The 19,806-nt window shown below is 42.1% G+C and overlaps 1 protein-coding gene across 1 annotated transcript in view; it reads right to left on the bottom strand.

Annotated features, from left to right (window-relative positions):
* LOC104468573 (aspartyl/asparaginyl beta-hydroxylase-like) overlaps positions 1-19,806 on the bottom strand; it is a gene marked incomplete at its 5' end in the record, with an annotated part of 63,786 nt that overhangs the window by 25,691 nt on the left and 18,289 nt on the right. The window contains 5 exon segments of the mRNA XM_010082761.1: positions 1-55; positions 1,053-1,203; positions 3,450-3,536; positions 5,148-5,236; positions 16,335-16,376. The exon segment at positions 1-55 is cut by the window's left edge and continues 1 nt beyond it. Coding sequence (XP_010081063.1) covers positions 1-55; positions 1,053-1,203; positions 3,450-3,536; positions 5,148-5,236; positions 16,335-16,376 — 424 coding nt within the window.

Raw genomic sequence — 19,806 nt, 5'->3', positions numbered from 1 at the left:
GCAGGAAACAGCTGAACCAACTTCTGTAGAGTAACCAAGGAACCTCTCATGCGACCTAAGTTGATTGAACAAGACTTAATTACGACTACAGAAACGAGTAACCGCAGTAAGATGCCTACACAACACCTAAGAAAACACAAATCAGAGCCAGGTTTTCCACTGTTGCTGGTGATCAAGAAGCAGAAGTTGAGAAAAGCTTGTGCAGATGGGAGCACATTCAGCTGCCTGGTTGTCAGTGGTGGTGCAGCCATACAAGGACATCCCTGGGAACGCACATCACGCGGTGTTGTGGTAGCCTCTAGTGGAGAACTGCTCACAGTGTAGGAGCAGCGAGATTGTTTCAGCTCTGGTTGCTCTTCCACACACAGATGTCAAAGCACTCAACAAAATTAGGTAAACGTATCAAAATAAACTTATTCCTAATTGATTAAGTAATTAAATGTATTTCTAGTGTAAAGCAATAGTTCTACTATTATGAAATTAATCATACTTTACGGGCTTAAAATTAAGTACGTTCCTCAGCTTCCTAGATGAGGTCTTGCTGCGGAACAGCAAGATGAAAACAAGTTGATACAAAAAACCCAGCTCACGGGAACAGAACTCTTTTTCCCATCAAAGCTGACGGTGCCTCACATTCTCGTATGTTGCAGAATTGAGATCTGAACTTTCAGATGCTATCCCTCAGCTCAATTCGATTCTCCTCTGTGTTTACTGGAAGTTTCTTCTGGGTATGTTTACTCTGCATATCCCAGCTTCAGTAGAAAAAGAACATTTTCTTCTTTCTCTGTCAATAATATTTTTTGACCACCTTCGATCATACCTTCTCAGAGCACCGAGTGCACTGTTGCCTACAGGCATTACAAGCAATTATATATGCTAGTTCCCTTGAAAAATTTTGAAGAATTTTAAAATATTTTTCATAAACATTTAGGAGATTAAGAACACAAGTCCTACCAAAAATTCAACAAAACTGGCACTTTATGTCCTTCGTGATCTTTTGAAAGTCTTGCTCACACAAGCTCCGTAATTCTTACACCATCCTCACATCTTACCAAGAAACTGCTGCCTGTCTGCTTCCCGTTTCAAACTCAGTTTGATCAGATCCGAAGGGACATTTGGCAGACTGACCACCTCATCATAGGTGTTGATGGCTTTCTGCAGCATCTCATTGCTTCTCATTTTCTCAGCTAAGTCATCTTCGGACTAGAAAGAACCACAAAACTATTAGAACACACACTAATGCATCAGTTTTAAAACTAACTTGGTTTTCTCAAAAGGCAAACTACACAATTGTTAGACTATGGGAATAATTTTGGGATTATCGTTAATCTGTATAATCTAGGCATTATGATGGGCAACTGGTTGTGCTTTCTGGTAAGGCAGGTTAGAATTACTGTTAATTATTGTTCCTGAAAACTGTTTGAAAGCTTAAGTATGAGAAAATTTGCATCTAAAACATCCATTAACTCAGATTTTTGGTTAATACTTGTCAAAGTTCCTGCTGTTGAAAAGAAATGAAGCAATCTGTTTTAATAATACAGAAAAATGTGAATTGTTGCCTGTGGATGATTTGCATACTAAGCCTCACATTGTCAGGAACACACAGACCAAGACACACCAACAAACATTTCTTTCATATATTCCGACACACATTTATTTACACGCTCTCTTAGAAAACTGATTAGGAATTGGCTTTACTCTTGCTTGTGTCGGTTGAGTATCTACCCCACAAATATTTCAGAACTTAAATTTGTTCTTCAAGTTCCCGAGCAGTTCAAAGGCTGTACGAGATCTCAACTGTGAGATTACAGCCTCAGTGAAGCCAGTGGAAGCCACGACCGATTTCACCTCTGCTATGGCATTTTCATTATTAGTTTACACAGCTGAGAAAAACTTCGACTATATCTCAAATCTGCATTTTGAAAGCATCACTTCAAACCATTGATAGAAATGCATGCATTTTCATATGTTTAATGCGTTCTTCACCATCAGCAGCTGCGTCGTGTTTAGCTGCCGACCACATTTAACCTCGACAAAGTAATATGGTGTTACCATGGAAATTCCAAGAATAATCTATCTGTTAGTGAAGCCCATCATTTTCCCATTCCTTCAGACAGTTCTGGTTTACACGCACTGGATCCAATAAACTGTCATTGGCCACGTTAATAGGGGTGTTCAGTGAGGACTTGCATGAGCCTGTGAAGGCTACTAAAAATGGAAATGAATTTATAGCTGTTTTATACATTCCCAGAAAGAGTATGCTAATTATTACTTCAGCTCATGGTCTGTAAGACCTTGTAAGCCCTACTAAAGCAGCAGTACCAACGTACAAACTGTTGGAAGGGGCCACATGAAGTTGCCTCACTGGGGGGAATTCCAAACGCCAACAAGGTCCAGAGCAGCTCCAGCGACCTGCCTCCCTCTGTCAAAGCAGGGAGCTAACGAGGAGCCAGGAAGCACATTCTCTCAGTCAGAATGAGTACATTCCTAAAAAAGGTCACTAGCACCAAGCACCACTCAGCGCAGTGAAGTCCATCACACGTCCGAGCCACAGAGGTCTCCTGCCGTAAGGAGGGCGATAGCCCAGCGGACCGGACCACACACAAAGCCCTGCAGCATTGCCCTGCCCTGGATCAAGTGCCTGTGTGACAGGTTCTTTGGATAACTGTGGCCTTGGCTTCAGCACAACTAAGCGAAAACTGGTTGTGACTCCAAGTGCCTCGCTGATTGTCTAACAGCACAGTTCCCTGCTTTGGTGAGGCTTTCACTTTGCTCATCTCGATTAACAGTGGTTCAAGCACTTCACCCGGTGCAGTGGGGTTACCCTGTTATTGATGAAAATGTGAGGATTCTTCTCTTCTGAGACATCCCAACATGGCTCAAAAACAACACGAATGCAGAGCTTGTTTTCCAATGCTTGCTCTTTCTATTTGGGACGAGAATACCTGAAACAGAACTCACTCCACAAGGAAAGGATAATTAAGCCTCCATGTCTCCAAACTGGGGTTCTTTATCCTTTGACACTCTCTCTAAAAATTCCAAATCCTCTTCCCTATTCTCACGAAGCAAAAAGCAGCATTTAGCCCAGGGCTGACTGATGTGTTGATTTACCAGATGCAGCAAACAGTACGTAACAAATTCTGCCTGCTGTTCATGCACTAGGACGGGAGCTGGGATTTATCTCCTACCATTCATCCACAGGAGGTATCTCACGTTTCTGTTATTTACAATACTGCCCACTAGACTAAAGCTAGACAAGAGCTCCCAAAGTAATTGGGGAAGGACAGAGGACTGGAACAGATACAATATGACAGATCACATAATTTTTTTTTTTTCCTTAGGAAACATCCATAAAATTATAAACGATGTCTGACTGGGGCTTAGAACTCTATTTTAAAATAAGATTTATTTTATTATCTTTTTTAACATTTATGGCTTTTTTTTAGTACCTGTGCTTTCCCATATCTTGCTCGAGGACTCTGTGGGTATTGGTTCACTAACACTTCAAAGGCCCTCAGAGCTTCTTCAACTTTTCCCTGGAAAACAGAGATATTCATCAGCAATCCTTGCTAATAAAAATGCTGAAGGATGCCCAATAACACACTATTTTCCCTAATTAAAAAAAAAATGCAGACTGAATCAGCAGTTTTCACTCACCTTTTGTTAGGATTGCTGCTTATTTAAGAGAAGTTCATTGTCATTATTTCTGAAACAGTGTTATCCACTTCCCATGGTTAAAATGAAGAGCTTTGGTTTTATTTTAGTCACCTGCCCTTTGTTAAGTGCTGGGATTACAATAACCCGTCTATATAAAAATGGAAAGGTTCTGTTGCTAATAACAAAATCCAAACTGAACGTAACAGAGAACAGAAAGGAAGTTCTAGACATACGTGGAAATTTCCTCTTCCTCATACTGCCAGGAGTATCCTAACGATGGTTCTTCTAGAGGAAATACTACTGACTCATCCACAGTGTATGGCTGTTTCTGAATGTTTTGAACAGAATCATAGAATAATTCAGGTTGGAAAAGACCTCAAGGATCATCAGGTCCAACCGTCAACCCAACACCACCCAACCCACTGACCCACGTCCCCAAGCACCACATCTACACGTTTCTTGAACGTGTTTCTTTGAACGTGTTCTTTACATAGCAATGTAAATCTATATCTGCAGAGTCAGTCTGCTGAAAATCAAGAATAACCATACGCCTGCAGTGGCTAGAATGGTTTTTCTTGTGCTGTACTGAAAATGCTCTATCTCGTTGCTCTGTCACCTCAAACTCTGACCTGCAGTTGTTCTCCGTGTGCTAGGACTGTCTGGGAGGCACAGCAGAGTTTTTACAAGATTTACACCCAAAAGACTTAAGGTCTTTCCTTTCTAAGAGTCACATAGTCTTGCTTCACTATTCCATCTCACATCTGGAAAAGGGACACCTCTGCAAAGGCCTTGCTTTCTGAATCATTCGGACAAAAGAATAAAACTGGAAGCTACCAGAGAAGATGACTTGAAGAGGTTGTGTTTATTGTCGGGGGTTTTTTTCTGTTTGTTTTTCATAGTCAAGTTACTAAACTCAAAACTACCAAGATGGATTGACCGATGTTAAGGCTCTGCTGCTGCCGGTGAGATGCAGGAACACTGGCGCCGAGCCGCAAGCAGCTGTTTGGGAGCAGAGACACTCATGGGACGCGTGAAGAATCCCAACAGAATACGTACTGCAAAAACTGGCAGCTAAAGCTCAGGAAGCATATGGACACTTACCCAGAGATTCATATTAACATGCTTGTATTATTTCAGTTTTTTTGATAACAGTACTCCAATAGACAGCCATGACAGGACTGAACCAACCCCGTTCTGTGTGATTAACCTTATCAGTTTTTGATTATAAGGATTCAACACTTAAGGTAAACATCTTCAGGGTTACAGGTGAGCAAACACACACGAATGACACTCATGACTTTAAAAAATTAAAGATCAACTATCCAACAGAAATGAAACTTGAAGGATAAACATGCACTGAATATTTAATTTTTAAAAGTTAATTTCACAAAAAATAATCTCAACGTAATTCTGCCTTTTTCTAAGTTAATTTTTATTGTATTAATTTTTGTCCATTATTTACAGTCCTGAGTGAAACATTCAAAACTTACCTTCTTACGTAATCTTTCTGCAGCATCTAGTGCAGCTTTAATGGTCTTATCAAACTTGTTCAAGAGCTTTGGCTTCTTCTTCTTTTTAGCTAGGAGAGATATAAAACCCACACAGTTCATTACTTCTCTTGTATTTCCCAGCAACTGTTTGGAGTAACCTTCAACCAGAGACTAAAGTGTGCTGGCAAAGTGCATGATTTCAAACAAGGAAGTTTCAAAGCACACTGAAAAGCAATGGATCCATTTCTTATTCCAATCACAAACCCCTACAGGAAAAAGCAATCTGCAGTCATCCAAACTGAGAAACTTTGCAGTCAAGTTGTTGCTAAAGTATTTTCCACCTCCTATAGTCAAGTTGGTTTTTTTTCCAAATGGTTCTGTTGAGATGGAAGAACAGAGAATGTTTTTTTTCCGCATCTATATGGCATTATGAAAAATCTCATCAACAGAACATGTTAACAACTTCTAAAATTGCACCTATATAGATCTACTACTTTGTCTAAAACAAGAGTTGATAGAAACCATAGTTACTCAGGGCAGGAGAGGCTCAAAAAGTCATGTAGTTGAACTTCTTGATAAAAATAGGTTCAACGTGGAAATCTCTGATCAAAAAACCTTTTCTGACCCAAAGGAAATATACATCAGCTGATACAAGTACTAGTTACACATATCTGTAATCAGTAGCACATATTTTTGCTTAAATTATGCATTTCTGCTTTTTCCTCTCTATGGACCATAAGTCATTAACAGCATGAAAAGAAGTAAAATTATTATTTTCTTTATAGAAGTTTAAAGAGGGAATGTCGTAACTGGTATGTGTACAGGCAAACCCAAACACCGTACGGCTTAACCTCACAGGATTGCTGCAATGCTGGATGAAGTGGTTTGGATAACTGCTGCAAGGTGCTATAACCAGTCATGTTCTGCTCTGCTTCCCAAGTCCCTGGGTGCGCTGCTCGGGGATGACAGGAGCCACCACACACTCCCGGAGGCTGTGCTCATGATTCATTAAATGGTTCTTTCTGAGACTCTGAACCTACACAGAGCTTCAGGCAGACAAATCACTTCACCTGCCTTAAACCTCGGAGAAAGACCAACGCCTTAGTAAATGCGGAATCCATACTGAGCCCATCCAACCACTAGAGTATCTCATGAGTCTGAGCTGCTTCTGTACGAGATAAAAAAAAACCAAACAAACAAACAAAAAAAAACACAAAAAGAAAAAACCAAAAACCTGACCACCTTTGATTCTTTCTGTGCAAGACTTCTGTCACGTTCAACACTGAACTCGGACAGCTCTACATGGAGAGAGATTTTCTTCCGTTTCCTTTACAAACCACTCCCCAGCATTGCACAGTTCAATAGGTGCTATTGCTTCACAGGGCTGGGGGGGAGAAGGAAAATAGAATGTAAACAAGATTGAAGCTATCCTACTAAATTCCATTTACTTATTCACAAAGGTCATATGGAGCTTTAGATATAAAAATGCATTAAGGTGTATAGAGGAAAGGCACTAAAGAAGCAGTGCATTAGGGTTATTAGATCCCTGTTGATCCTTCTGACAATAGAGGTGACTGTAATTTTCCAAGGCATTAGCTACCAAGAAGGTAAGAAGGAAAAAATACCTGTCTGACATAGAGGGGTTTGCTCCTTTTTCAGGAAAAATCACCAAATGGCATACTTCAATATATTGGTTTTGCTCCCCTAAGCCCTTCAGGGCTTCATCATACTCTGTCACTTGGAATCAAACGTTTACACTCAAGCACACAAGAACGCACCTAAGGAATGCAGCTATCACGGAACTGAGCTGACCAAAGAGATGCTTTGGTTTGTGGTTTTTTTTCTTTAAATAATATTAATATAGATTATGTTCATGTCTTTTCTTGATTCTCCATAGACAATATGGTAGAAATGCATTTCAGGCTGTGGCCGATTCCAGTCTCGCTATGTCTTTCTTTAACATTCATTCCACAGGACAGTGATGGCTTTGCTGCACTTTCATGCAGTTAATGATGCTAATGACTAAGGAGCACAGCCCTGGCTCTGTTCCAAGTGCTCACATCCCCTGAACCCAGCAGAACCCACAGATCCCCCAACCCAGACCCTGAGCCCGCAGTGACAGGGATGGTCAGAACTCCCTGACATAACGCCACTGGGCCTGAAAAGAATAATCCATAATGTGAAAAAGGTTTATTGGATTTTGTGGGGTTTTTTCTTTTCTAAAAATACACCTGCTCCATTTTTCAAGCAGCCATTGGTATTTCTGAGGCTAACAGTAGGCGTGGACGGACCCGGAGGCATCAGCCCAAGAAGCCAACCAAAGCAAGTGTCCCCGAGGACCCTTCAGGCTGGTTGCGCTCACAGATGGCACAGGAAACTGTCATTTGTTGTTATCAGGAAACCCGAGGCAGCCCAGTTCTTCTGGGTACATGATCTGGGGAGCTTCCAGCTGGATGTCCCCACCAAACACTCGGTTTATTTCTGTTCTCCAAGAAGGTGGCTGTCCACCCAAGAAATGATACAAACCACAGCCAACGTGCCAATTGTCAGTTCCTTCAGCACAGATCACAGCCTTTATCTAAGACTGGACAGGAATATTCAGCAAGAGAGGGCAGCTCTTTGCCAGCTTCCCAGGTTTCAGTGTTCACGCAAGGACGTGCAGTCTTTGGTCCTTCTCCACCTCAGCAAGCATGGAAAGCGACGTTCCTTCAAGCTAAGGGAAGGAAGCTTCCGACCCACCAACAAACTCCTGCTGCCTGTAGGACAGTGTTTCCCCAACGCCTTTGTGTTTACAAGGAGATGGGACAGACCCAGCTCAGAAGAAAAAGTAAATTAAAATGTTACAAGGCTGTGGCACAAAGATCTAAGAGATCCTTCCCCTCAGAGCTGACTTTGGTAATGTATTGGAAGAACCTCTTTGCCACCCTCACGACAAAAAAGGATTATCTTCCCATTTTCAGTACAATTACGTATCAGCTTTAAACCAGCAGGAGATCAACATGAAAAGCTGGAAAGAAGCTGTTAACATAAAGATAATTCAGCTGCTAGGCACCAATACAAACCAGTAAACATTATATAATGAGCAATCATTTTCATCCCTCATCCTACCACTATGTTAAAGGATTCACCAGGGAGTGTTCAGTGTACCCATCAAGCATTCCTCTATATTAACCAGACAGCCTGCTATCTCCCTGCAAGGGTATTTTAATAAATTATCCATTGCCTCCCTCTGCTATCATAATCTCTTAGCAGATGTGACCCAACATATTAAATTCCATGTTACAAAGAAGTTAACTTATCTGTTTTCAGAGGGGAAGAAACACGTAATTCTTCTTCAATGGCTTACAGATTTCACCAGGTAGCTGGAGGAACGCAGGATCACACAACTGCTGGGGTGATTTGTAGTCCAAATCTGATTGAGCGTTAAAATGGTAATAATTCTTTTCTGTATCCTACTACGGTCTTGCAAGAATAATACTGAGGATTTTCAGTAATGGCCTTGGATGTGAGGGTAGGCTTTCTGTCTGGGATTGCTGTCATAGGATTGCTGAAGACTTCCTCAGAGTTTCCACTATCAAAGCAGCAAGGTACGAAGAAGTCTTATAAGAAACCCCATGCTAGCTCTTTCTGTTGGAGAATGAACAACGGCCAGCGATGACAAGCAATCTCACATCTCCCTTCTGTATTAAGACACAGAACAGAAGGAAAAAATCAAAAGGAAAATATATTGCACATGGTAATGTATTAAATGTGCAGTAAACATCATAGCCTGCAGTGTCCTCCAATGAAAGATGATGAAATAGCTATTTTATATCCCTGGTTTGGCATATGAAAACTAAAATATCAGGAATATTTTACGTTGTTATGTTGAAAGGCACCTTGTCATCACCAAAAGCAGCGATAGATTTTTCTACAAAGGACAGAGACATACCTTTTGAGAAGTGAAGGCCCTGCTAGATACAAGAGCATCACGGGAAAAACAAGGAAAAGTAACCAAATGATTAAAGGTGATTGAATCACTCACTTTGGAAGAATGATTTACAAATATTTTGTCTTTAATTATCGGGGACAGGAGGAGCAACATTTACATTTGAATAAGCAAGAACAGAGGGGAAAAAGGCAATAGTAATGAGATTGCCACTGGAAGAGGGGTACATACCACTCTGTGAAAAGTAGCTACAGAGATAAAAAGAACATAAATTACTTTCCGTATCACCATAGTCAGGATGGGGAATAAAAGGCTTACAATTGCTACATCAGAAAATTTGGCTCTAACATCTGGAACTAGTATCTCTGAGCAAGCAGAGCAGAACAGATTGCCGAGGGGAGTTGTGGAACTCTAATTACTGGAAATTTGTAAGAACAGGTTGTATAAGCACATCCCAGGAACGATGCAGACAGCTGATAAGGCCTTTGGTCAACAGAACAGTCAAAGTAAGCTTCATGGTCCCACCCAGCCTTATTTTCTACAACTTCCGCAATGTACTGCTATACATCAATGTGCTTTAGTGCCAAGGCTGTCATTACACAGGGAACTTCCATTCTCTCATCTGCTAATTAAAGAAATTCCCCCAGAAGCTCCATGCCAGTCAGCACTGGGACTGAGATTCCTCCCAACCCTACGCCAGCAACAGAAGATTGAAGTTCAACACAAATGGATCAGTTGCAGCCTGTCTGATCCATGTAACAATCGTGCCTTTGTGTTCGGCAGCTCCTGCTCCACCACTAAGCCTCTGTTCATCTCCCTTCTCTTTCCTTCTGTCATCCTCTTCTCTGACCTCTCTCCTTCTCAACCTTGATGCGTCAACCTCCGCACTGTCCACAACCTGTTCTGTGGTCCAGCTCTTCCCATTTATCCCCAGCTTGTTCTTAGACACCTGCCTTCTCCCGCACACTTGGTGCTCGTGCCTTTCTTCGGGGTCCTTCCCCCAGATCCCTGTTATGACCAGAACTGCACCGCCTCTGCTGGCCTCTGCTCTGGGTTCTCTGCATAGACACCTCAACCCCGCTGTAATCTCTAGAAATCTGCTCGTGACAGTGAATGGAACCCAAAGAGTGAGTTCAGCAGAGAGGAAACACCTAGGGGCTGAAGGCTCCACCAACGCACCGTCTGTGACGCCGCAGGGACACCACACCAGCACACGCAGCCACGCGTCTGCATCTGGAACCGAGTCCCGCAGGGCTGCTCTCCTCACACCCTGACATTACCGCTACAGGACAATCCTCACCCCCATAGGCTGTGGGTAAGCCAGCAGTGGGAACACTGAAAGACCTTGGACACGTTCGTTCCTTTCCTTCAGGACCCGAGCTCACAGCAGTTTCAGAGCTGCGAGGAATAGCATCAGGAAACCCTGCGCAAGGCTAAAGGTCTGTGCCATCCACTGCGGGACGAGTGGACATACAGCAGCAAACAGGGACTGGGCAGGGGGTGGGAAATGAAATCTAGTGGCCAGACTCAAATGTCTCTCCACTGATCATTAGCCAGCAAGTGCACGTGCACACTCGCATTCTGTAGCTGTTAATGCTACATGCTCTTGCAGAGCAAAAAACATACACTAAGTTTGCAATGAAAGCTTTTCCTTTTTTTTCTTTTAAACTTTGTGAAAAATCAAACAAATCAGTGCAAAGTGAATCTTGTGAAGCTACTGAATCTTTTCCCTGAAACCTTCCAAAACCAATTTCTAGTAAGGCATTTCCAAAATTAGTTTTCCCAATGCAAAATTCCATCTCAGTGGTATCATTTCAGAAACGCTGAGTGATTAAAAGCAGTGCCATGCGGCACGAAGCCATGGTAATTACAGGTGCTATTATTAGCTTCTTCTGTAAAAACAAAAAGCTAACAATTTTTTTAAAAATCAAGTTTTGTAAATCTTCATCTGAAGCAGATCCATCTTTCTCTTAAGCAACTGTCCAGACAAACAGCAACAGGCAAATAATTTTGCCGCTTCTCTGTTGATTCTAGTCACAGGATTCTCGTGCAAACAGGATTTCTTGACACTTTAGAACTAGAACTGTTAATGCAAAAAGTTGCCTAAAAAAATAACAATCAAGGGATGAAACTTTTCTGGAATTTCTAGACAAATGTCCTCAGATGATCAAACGTCCGTATGGTCCCGTGTAGCTGAGGAGAACATAAGGCTTGAAACTGGTGTAAAATGCCAAGCCAGCCCGTTATGTTCCTGTGGCACGTGCATCCAAACCAATTACACGAAGTAACAAGGAAAAAACATATGGAAAAAAAAAAAAGAATGATGACTAGTACATGGCAAAAAATTGATTACATCAATCCCTACTAGCCTCCATGGAAGGGGGAAGGAAACAGAAGAAGTCAGCTCTCCATTTCCCATTGTCATCTGAAACACAAACCGGTCAGCCAGGCGAAGGGAAACCTCCTTCTCCTGAATGAGCAAACACTGCTGACCCGACTGCTTGGACATCAGCCTCATATCTCAAACCAGTTAATCCTTCTTTAGCCAGAACCAGAGAAAAATACTGGATCCTATCATCATTATCTTTCACGACGAGTGCACTGTTTTTGTCCTACAGATACAACATGTACCGGGCATTTTCACAAACAACAAGTTACGTTTCAGTGGGTCGCTGACACTGTCTACACTGTGAAGACTTCAACCAGTTGTTTTCTGAAAAGATCATTTAAAGGATGGGGCACCTTCAGCACACCATACAGCATGAATTGTTCTGTCCCTGCTGACGTACTCTGAGTGAGTCTGAGGGTGAGACAACGTCAGAATCCCTTTGAGGGTGTCAGGAGAGAACACGAGGACAGAAAGACACTGCTTCCTATCGAACAAACCACCTCATCAGTGGGGCTTAGATCTGGTCATTAGGTTATTTATTTATTCATTCCTGTTGTCACTATAATGTCAAGGGAGCATTCCCAGTGCCTTCCTCTATCTTGCATCTGCTCCTACTGGCATGTAAACAAGAAAGCGAGGGTTCTGGCTTTTGGTTAACTACTTCATAAGGCTCAAGGACTGAAGACAAACCGTGGTCTTCACAGCCACCTTGGCAACACCTGGTCCCAGTTTTGGTATTGAAAACCACATTGCTGAAACACTGACTGCATGGACTGCTTACTGCTAGCAGATTAATTTCATTTAAGCTTTAAAGTTTCAAATAAAAGCTATAGCTACACAACTGTAGAGGTTATAACTATACAGCAAGGTCTTCTTATTTCTCGCCCACACCGACAAAACCAGACAAGTCAGGGGTGCCATCTCTAAACCGAATCTGAAATTCAAACCTCCCCATGAGACAGAGTCTCATAGTCACACGCTACGAAGGCTCCTCCTGCCAGTTCTCCTCAAACTGCCAAAACCTCAGCAGGTTCCAGGGGAGCCACAGGCTTTGTTTTCTGAACCCCCTCCTATCCCTGCTGCGATGCAAATTCAGTCTTGGCGACCTGCGAATGGGCACCTTAAAAGACAATGATAAGTCGATGCCAAGGATCATGGTTTGTAGTTTTCCAACGAATTTTGTGACAGTTTTACCAATTCCCCCCGCCCCCTCCCTCCAATACTCCGACCTTCCCAGTCCAAGTTTCACAGCGCCAGTTGCAGGCTGAAAATCACACATGTATATTGGCAGAACAATTACTGTTACCTGGAATTCAACATTTACTCAAGCAACTGTCCTCCCTCTTCATCCTAGGACCACATCATTACCCAAATTACTCTGAAACTGTGCCGCCTCTCAGCAGGTGCTTGGATGAGAATCTGATGATGATGATAAACTCCCATCATTGTCCTGTTCTTCGGGAGCTCATTAGGCAAGACACAGAGAGCACAAATGATCCACTTGTTTTATGGGCTTCTAAAATGATAACTTGGCAGGTACAAAAACAAGGAACTGCACCTAGACAATTCAAAGCCAGGAGCACTACAATAATTAAAAGATCCTCCTCAACTGTACTGGTAGAACAGGGAAAACCTCTATAACCAACCTATCTGGGGAAGCAGTCAGATAACAAAAAACGGAGGCATTTTAGGGACTAATAAAGCTGTGGAATCTAATGACTACAATAAATCTTTAGCTGCGGTTATTCCAGAATAATTTCCCTTGCAGTAAAATTATTCTGCAGGGGCTTTCGTCTGAAATTACTGTTGGTTGGTTGGATGTTGATCATAAGAAGCAATTGCAGAATGATAATCTTATTTTTGGCACGTATTTCTATCATTCACCTCTCCCTTTCACCATGAAGTCTCTTGTCTTCATTCAAAGGCTAGAATCAAGCAACCCTTTGTCAAGACCAGAAACAAATGTCTTCACTGACTTTCTGTACAGAAACACACACCAATGTTCTGATGTCCTAACAGAGGTACTACAGCACAGTGTTATGCAACAGTGTTGGACTTTGAGAACCACACTCCTAAGAAGTACAGCATTGGTCACTCTGCCCACAGCTCATATTTGATGCAGGCTGCAATGAAATAGACAAGGAAATCCACAGGTAGGATGTGCACCCTTCAAAGTACAGCTTGCAAGGGTGGGGCTCAGCCCATCCAACTTGCGGTGCCAATGCTGGAGGCAAGGCAGGTGTGTACAGCCAGTGGAGCTCTGGGTAAGGTTCTCCAGGGAACTTAGGGGACAACTTGTCTCACCCTACTGTAAAAACCTACATTGAGCCAGAAGAACAGCACCTGAACCTCCCCAGGTGATACAGATCTCTACGGGTACCACAGGGGAATCCCACGTATCCTGTTCAAAGGAAAGAGTCAGAGTAAAATGAGGTGAATGGTGACCCTGGTATCGGAATGGTATCTGCAGGGCCACTGGTGGGATGACATTGTCCTGAGCATGGCTTACGTACACCTCTGTCCCTGACGCAACGCAAGTGAGAGCTCCAACCAAACCACATCCATTGTCACTTCCACGATTTGGCAGTTTTGAAAAGCTACAGTTGCTACTGTAATTACCTGTGCTGATGTTCAGTGTACGAAAGAAACAGTCATGGCAGAAAATGATTCTTACAGGTTTTATATCCATTCTTCACCAATATAAATGAATAGTCAATATACGCCAATACAAGCCAAAGTAGAAAAATGAAGCTCCTCACTTAAATTTAAAATGGTTTAGCCTATGTGATCAAAACCAACTAACTCGACCTCATATGGAAAGACGTCTTATGGATGTGGCATATATATTAAAAACTTATTTCTCAGATTCACTGGAAACATCCATCCCATCTAAATTATTTGTTTAAGTAGAAAGTCTGAGCACATTCTTATGAAGAAGACAAAAATCCTTCTCAAATGTACCGGAGAAGACTCCAAGTAACAGGACACTATGAATCAGTTTAGTTCTTGTTTCTTTAGGGCAGCTTCCAGAGGAGTTTCTGTTAATACAGAAGAAGTTTCAGTGAGGCCTTGAATAAACTTAATGAAATACTCCTCAAAACTGAAATGTGCAGAATTTTTAAGACATTTTGCTAACAAAGTATTACGGAGACTGTAGCAGTGAAAACTGTTAATGCTGTAAAATCCGCTCAGAGCTGTAAACAGTTTATGCACAGACTTTCTGTCCAAATATCTAAAACCAAAGGCAGACTCACACACACATCTCTTTCACAAGCAACCCCTAAACCCAAGCCAAACATGAATTTTCAAATTCTCAACTTCTTAGATTTCTGAGTTTTCTACATACATCAGACAGTCACAGTAAAGGATTTTTCTAGATACATCTCTCATCAATTTATTGCTGTATCTTATTGGGGTAATTTAAAATTAACCAATTCAGTAGCACTTTAAACCACTTTCTATGACAAGGATATCTATAGCTGGACACTTCTATTGACTGTGAAAACTGAAACAGTTCAACAAAACTCAACTTGTATGAAAACCACAGAAGCAATTTAGCTATAAACAAATTTCATTAAAAATGCAGGGTTGCTTTTCCCTGCAGCATGCAACATTTTCTCTTTTTAAACTGGAAAACAAAGGCAGCCCTTTCCCAACCTACAGAAGCCCTGCAATCTGTAATGGCAGGGCTCAGCAGAAGCATTTATTTTGTTGCTTGTTGTTTAAAAAGAAACAAAACCAGCCAGCACTTGGGCTGCAACAGGAAAGCAGCTCCACCCCGTCATACTTTCAAGTCACAAAGTTGTCTGACAGTTCCGGTTAATAATGGTGCATCATAGCAAATCCCTACATTTTAATTTTCTTAACCAAGCTAGTATTTTTACCTATGAATGCTATTTATCCAAACTGTCGGTTTAGTCTCCTGTTCCACCAGGTGAATAAAACTAGCACACAAGGGTGGGTTTTTCCCTACTATCAGGTACGCAGGCGCACTGCTGTAAGGTTTTTCCTGCCAAATCTATCCTTTCATAAATGGAAATGTGGATATAATTGTCTGGCTTTCCAAGTAAACTGGCTAATGGTATATTTAACTTTTAAATGTAATGCCTAACATTTGACATATTGAATACTTAAATAAAATGTTTAGAGTTTGCCAGTCCTAGAGACGTATATTTAAAACACAAATACACAAACCCCAAACCAATAAACCATAACAGAAAGATCACAGAAGTAGCGTTGCTAAGTACTCAAATACAAAATAATAGCGACACAGAGAAATGGAAAGAGAACGGAAACGTTGCTGCAGACACCAGCAGTCACAGAATCCCTTTTCCCCCATCCAGCAGTAGGGCAGGCACTGCTCTGTAAGCCACAGCCCAGGAAAAAGGACGCAGGCACCGACCCCTGAGGCATCTGTGCATTGCCAGCTCCGGGGATGCAGCTGGGGACAGGGACAAACCCCGACCCCAGTGAAGGGGGCTGGGCAAGCTCCGGGCAGAGCCTGGTGCTGGCCCCGGCTCTCGGGGCTGCGCAGCCCAGGATGCCCCTCGCCACAAACACTGAGAGCCTGGGGAAGCTGGGACCTCCGGAGCGCTGGACTGGGAGTACAACGCTGAAGGTTCTGCTCCTGAAACAGCAGAAGTGCTGAACAGCAGCCCGTGAGTCACAGGGGGATACATTGCTGTGGGATCTGGGAACAACTGCATGTTCACCTGCGAAAGGAGATGCTCCCTGGAAGTTCATTCAGCTCCAGTTTATCCACGTGAGATGTACAAGAGCTACGCTTCACTACTGGTTAATCCAATCTTCATCAGTCTTCTCAGAAAGCACGCTTTTGAATTTCAGAACACAATGTTACTTTCAGACTTACCTTTTTCTGTTTTGTCTTGTTCAGTTTCTTTTTCACTTTTCCCTAGAATATTAAAAATAATTCCAATGAAGTAAATCTATGTTAACAGTTTATTATAAGAAAGAGATACAACAGAATTACAGCTTATAGTAAAAACACAATTGGGCCAACAGGACTTTATTGTTCATTTTTATTTTTTAAAGTAACCATAGATTACTGTCCTGACTATATAGTCACACAAAAAGTCTTTCTCTGCAAATGCTTCAAATATTACATAACTGCTTCTGCCAAAAATATTTCACAAGCTTTCCCCTTTAGACATGTGGCAGATTTCATAGAATCACAGAACCATTCAGGTTGGAAAAGACCTCAAGGATCATCAAGTCCAACCCAACCCCGCCCAACCCACTAACCCATGTCCCCAAGCACCACATCGACACGTTTCCTGACCCCCTCCAGGGATGGTGACTCCACCACTGCCCTGGGCAGCCTGTTCCAATGCCTGAGCACTCTTGCAGTGAAGAAATTTTTTCTAACATCCAGCCTAAACCTCCCCTGGTGCAACTTGAGGCCGTTTCCTCTTGTCCCATCACTTGTTCCTTTAGAGCAGAGCCCAGCACCCCCCTCACTGCCCCCTCCTTTCAGGCAGCTGTAGAGAGTGATGAGGTCTCCTCTCAGCCTCCTCTTCTCCAGACTGAACCCCCCCAGCTCCCTCAGCCGCTCCTCGTCAGCCCTGTGCTCCAGACCCTTCCCCAGCTTCGTTGCCCTTCTCTGGACCTGCTCCAGCCCCTCAATGTCCTTCTTGTGGGGAGGGGCCCAAAACTGACCCCAGGATTCAAGGTGCGGCCTCACCAGGGGCACAATCCTGCCCTGCTCCTGCTGGCCACACTGTTGCTGATGCAGGCCAGGATGCCGTTGGCCTTCTCGGCCACCTGGGCACACTGCTGGCTCCTGTTCAGCCGGCTGTCGACCACAAATTCCAGTGATACACACTTGGGATACAAGCTATTTTGCAAGAAAAAAAAAATGGTTCACTAATTAAAAACTCTTGGGAACACTAGCTTAATATATAGAGTTGACATAGCTTCATATAGAGAGTTGATTAACATGTAAAAAAGCCTGAAAATCAATTGGGAACCTAGGTCTTATTTTGAGAAGTCACTTGGGCACTTGGAAGCTTTTGTCTTACTTCAACTTTTCAAGTAAATGAACCCAGTTGTTTTGTAAATATCTGAATACACAGGTAAATGGTAAATAAGCACAAGACAGATGGTAGCACAAGGTAAACTCCATACTGTGCCAAAATCATGAATGCCTGTATCGAGAAGGTGGTACCTACAGAGTTAGGCTTGTCCTATCTTCTTTTTCTCCTCTCCAAACACTTTTTGATCCTGCCCTACTCCACAGCAGTTAAAGCATCTTGACTCACAACTCTAACATTATCGTGCTGTTTTCAATTACATCTCAATATGCTTCCAGTATTTCCTCCCAATAAACTTAGCAGAGAATACTAAAAAGAGAGGCCAGTTGGCTTTTTAGTTACAGTTATTTTCCTTTCTATCATACACTCTTTAATTTTGACGTATTCTTATAAATAGAAATTAAATGCTTTTTCTAAGTCCATTAGAGCCATCCTGACAGAATACTCCATCTTCAGTTTTTTAAACTGACTGCTCAGAAGCATTACATTGTGAATAAAGTACACCATGTAAAAATGCTGAAAACCATTTATTTTTTCATTGAGAAATTGAATTATGCGCATACATGAAATCAAACTATTTCACATTCTGATTTCACCCTTTACTACAAGCTGACAACTTCTACCACTGAACGTGCAGACAGCAAGACTGATTTTTATATTCAGCACAAGGCAGAATGAGGATTAACTTGCTTATGATATGGTAAATTAAATAAATATGGTCACATTGAAAGTCATTCACTTCTTCAATCACACCATAAAATCCAGATTGTCAATTAAACTGAAAGAAATTAAAAGATTTACAGAGACTATTATTACTATAACAGTATATTAATGAAAGAATTGTTCAATACTTTCTAAAATACTTTTTTGTGGTTTTTTGTGGGTTTTTTCCCCATACCACACAGTAAACAAAATGGTTATGTCCATCTGTACGTAATCAGAAATTCTGTATTTTAAAAGGAGCAATAATGAGCCGCCAGATGAGACACAGACTGGTTTATATACCCATACTTCTATTCTTGTTACCAACTCAAAGCATATGAACAATTCATTGCAGGACAGTAACTCACGATACAGCATGCTGCTTAGCCACCCTTTTTCCCTCTCTCTTTTCCATTATCAGCAACACTGACATTCCCCCCTGACCTCTTCTCTAGAATCCCCTCCAGGTCACTCAGTGCCCCTCTGCCCCCATCCTGGACACCCACGTCATTCCTGCAACTCCTTTTCCACCACAGGAAGAACAAGGGGTGAGCTCATCACCCTAAAGCCTGCTCCTCTCTTCCATTTCTTGTCCAGCTTCACTCTTCTTTATTGCTGAGGCTCATGCAACGTAAAACCTACAGTTCTCTACACCCATTCCTGTAACAGGATCAATTCCCCAGATTCTCTCTCAGCATTTTTTCCACCTGTATTCTGCTGATTTCACCAAAGCCTCTCCAATGACCTTTGATACTCCAGCATCTCCTTCCAGCTTTTGACACTCACCCCAACTCGATCTTGGTAGCTCTGAAGATCCTGTTGCTGTCAGCTCTCCACACACTTCACTAAGAATTCATCCCAGCATCATTTTCAGCACACATTGCTTTGTTCCCCCCACACCGATCCCTAGCTCACTTCGACGGTGCCAATGGTTTTGAATGATGCTGTCTCTAACAGAAGTTTCAGAAGGTGCCGCCTCCAAGACAAGGATATACCAGTACATCTTGATTTTACCATCAACTTCAACCTACTGTAGCTCAAACAAAAACATTTTCTTAGCTCTTCAAACCCTCTCATCCCTTACTCAATTCCTGTTTCCAACAAAACAAATCTAGATCAAAATCAGACAAAACTGTTTTAACCACTCTCTGCAGGCTCGGACTGCTCTCACTGGGCAACGGGTGCACCAGCTGCTCCCAAGGAGGGTTCTAGATACCAGAACAGATACCAGATCTACATCTTTGTGAGTGATGTGACAACGCCCCAAGTCACAGACCTTGTAGATTTTACATGAATTCCAGTCAACACTATAAATGTGTTTTTACATAATTTTTTTTTACATATACATAATTTTTGAAACATGTAAAATCACACAATGATATTCAGTAAAAGCATGGCATTTCTCAGGATCCTTCCTACATCCAGTCTTTTCTATTTTCTTTACTTCTTAGAAAGGTGTCGCGATACGATACCTTGTCAATTGCTGAGAATGTGAAAAAGTCACTTTAAATTGTAGTAAATTTTCAATATTAAAATAAAACTCCAGTATTCTACTCTCAATATTAAAATAAAACTCCAGTATTCTACTCT

Source organism: Pterocles gutturalis, unplaced genomic scaffold (assembly GCF_000699245.1).
Source record: "Pterocles gutturalis isolate BGI_N339 unplaced genomic scaffold, ASM69924v1 scaffold2900, whole genome shotgun sequence".
Taxonomy (NCBI): Eukaryota; Metazoa; Chordata; class Aves; order Pterocliformes; family Pteroclidae; genus Pterocles; species Pterocles gutturalis.
Note: the sequence above shows the minus strand (reverse complement) of the source record. Positions and strands in the feature narration are given on the sequence as shown.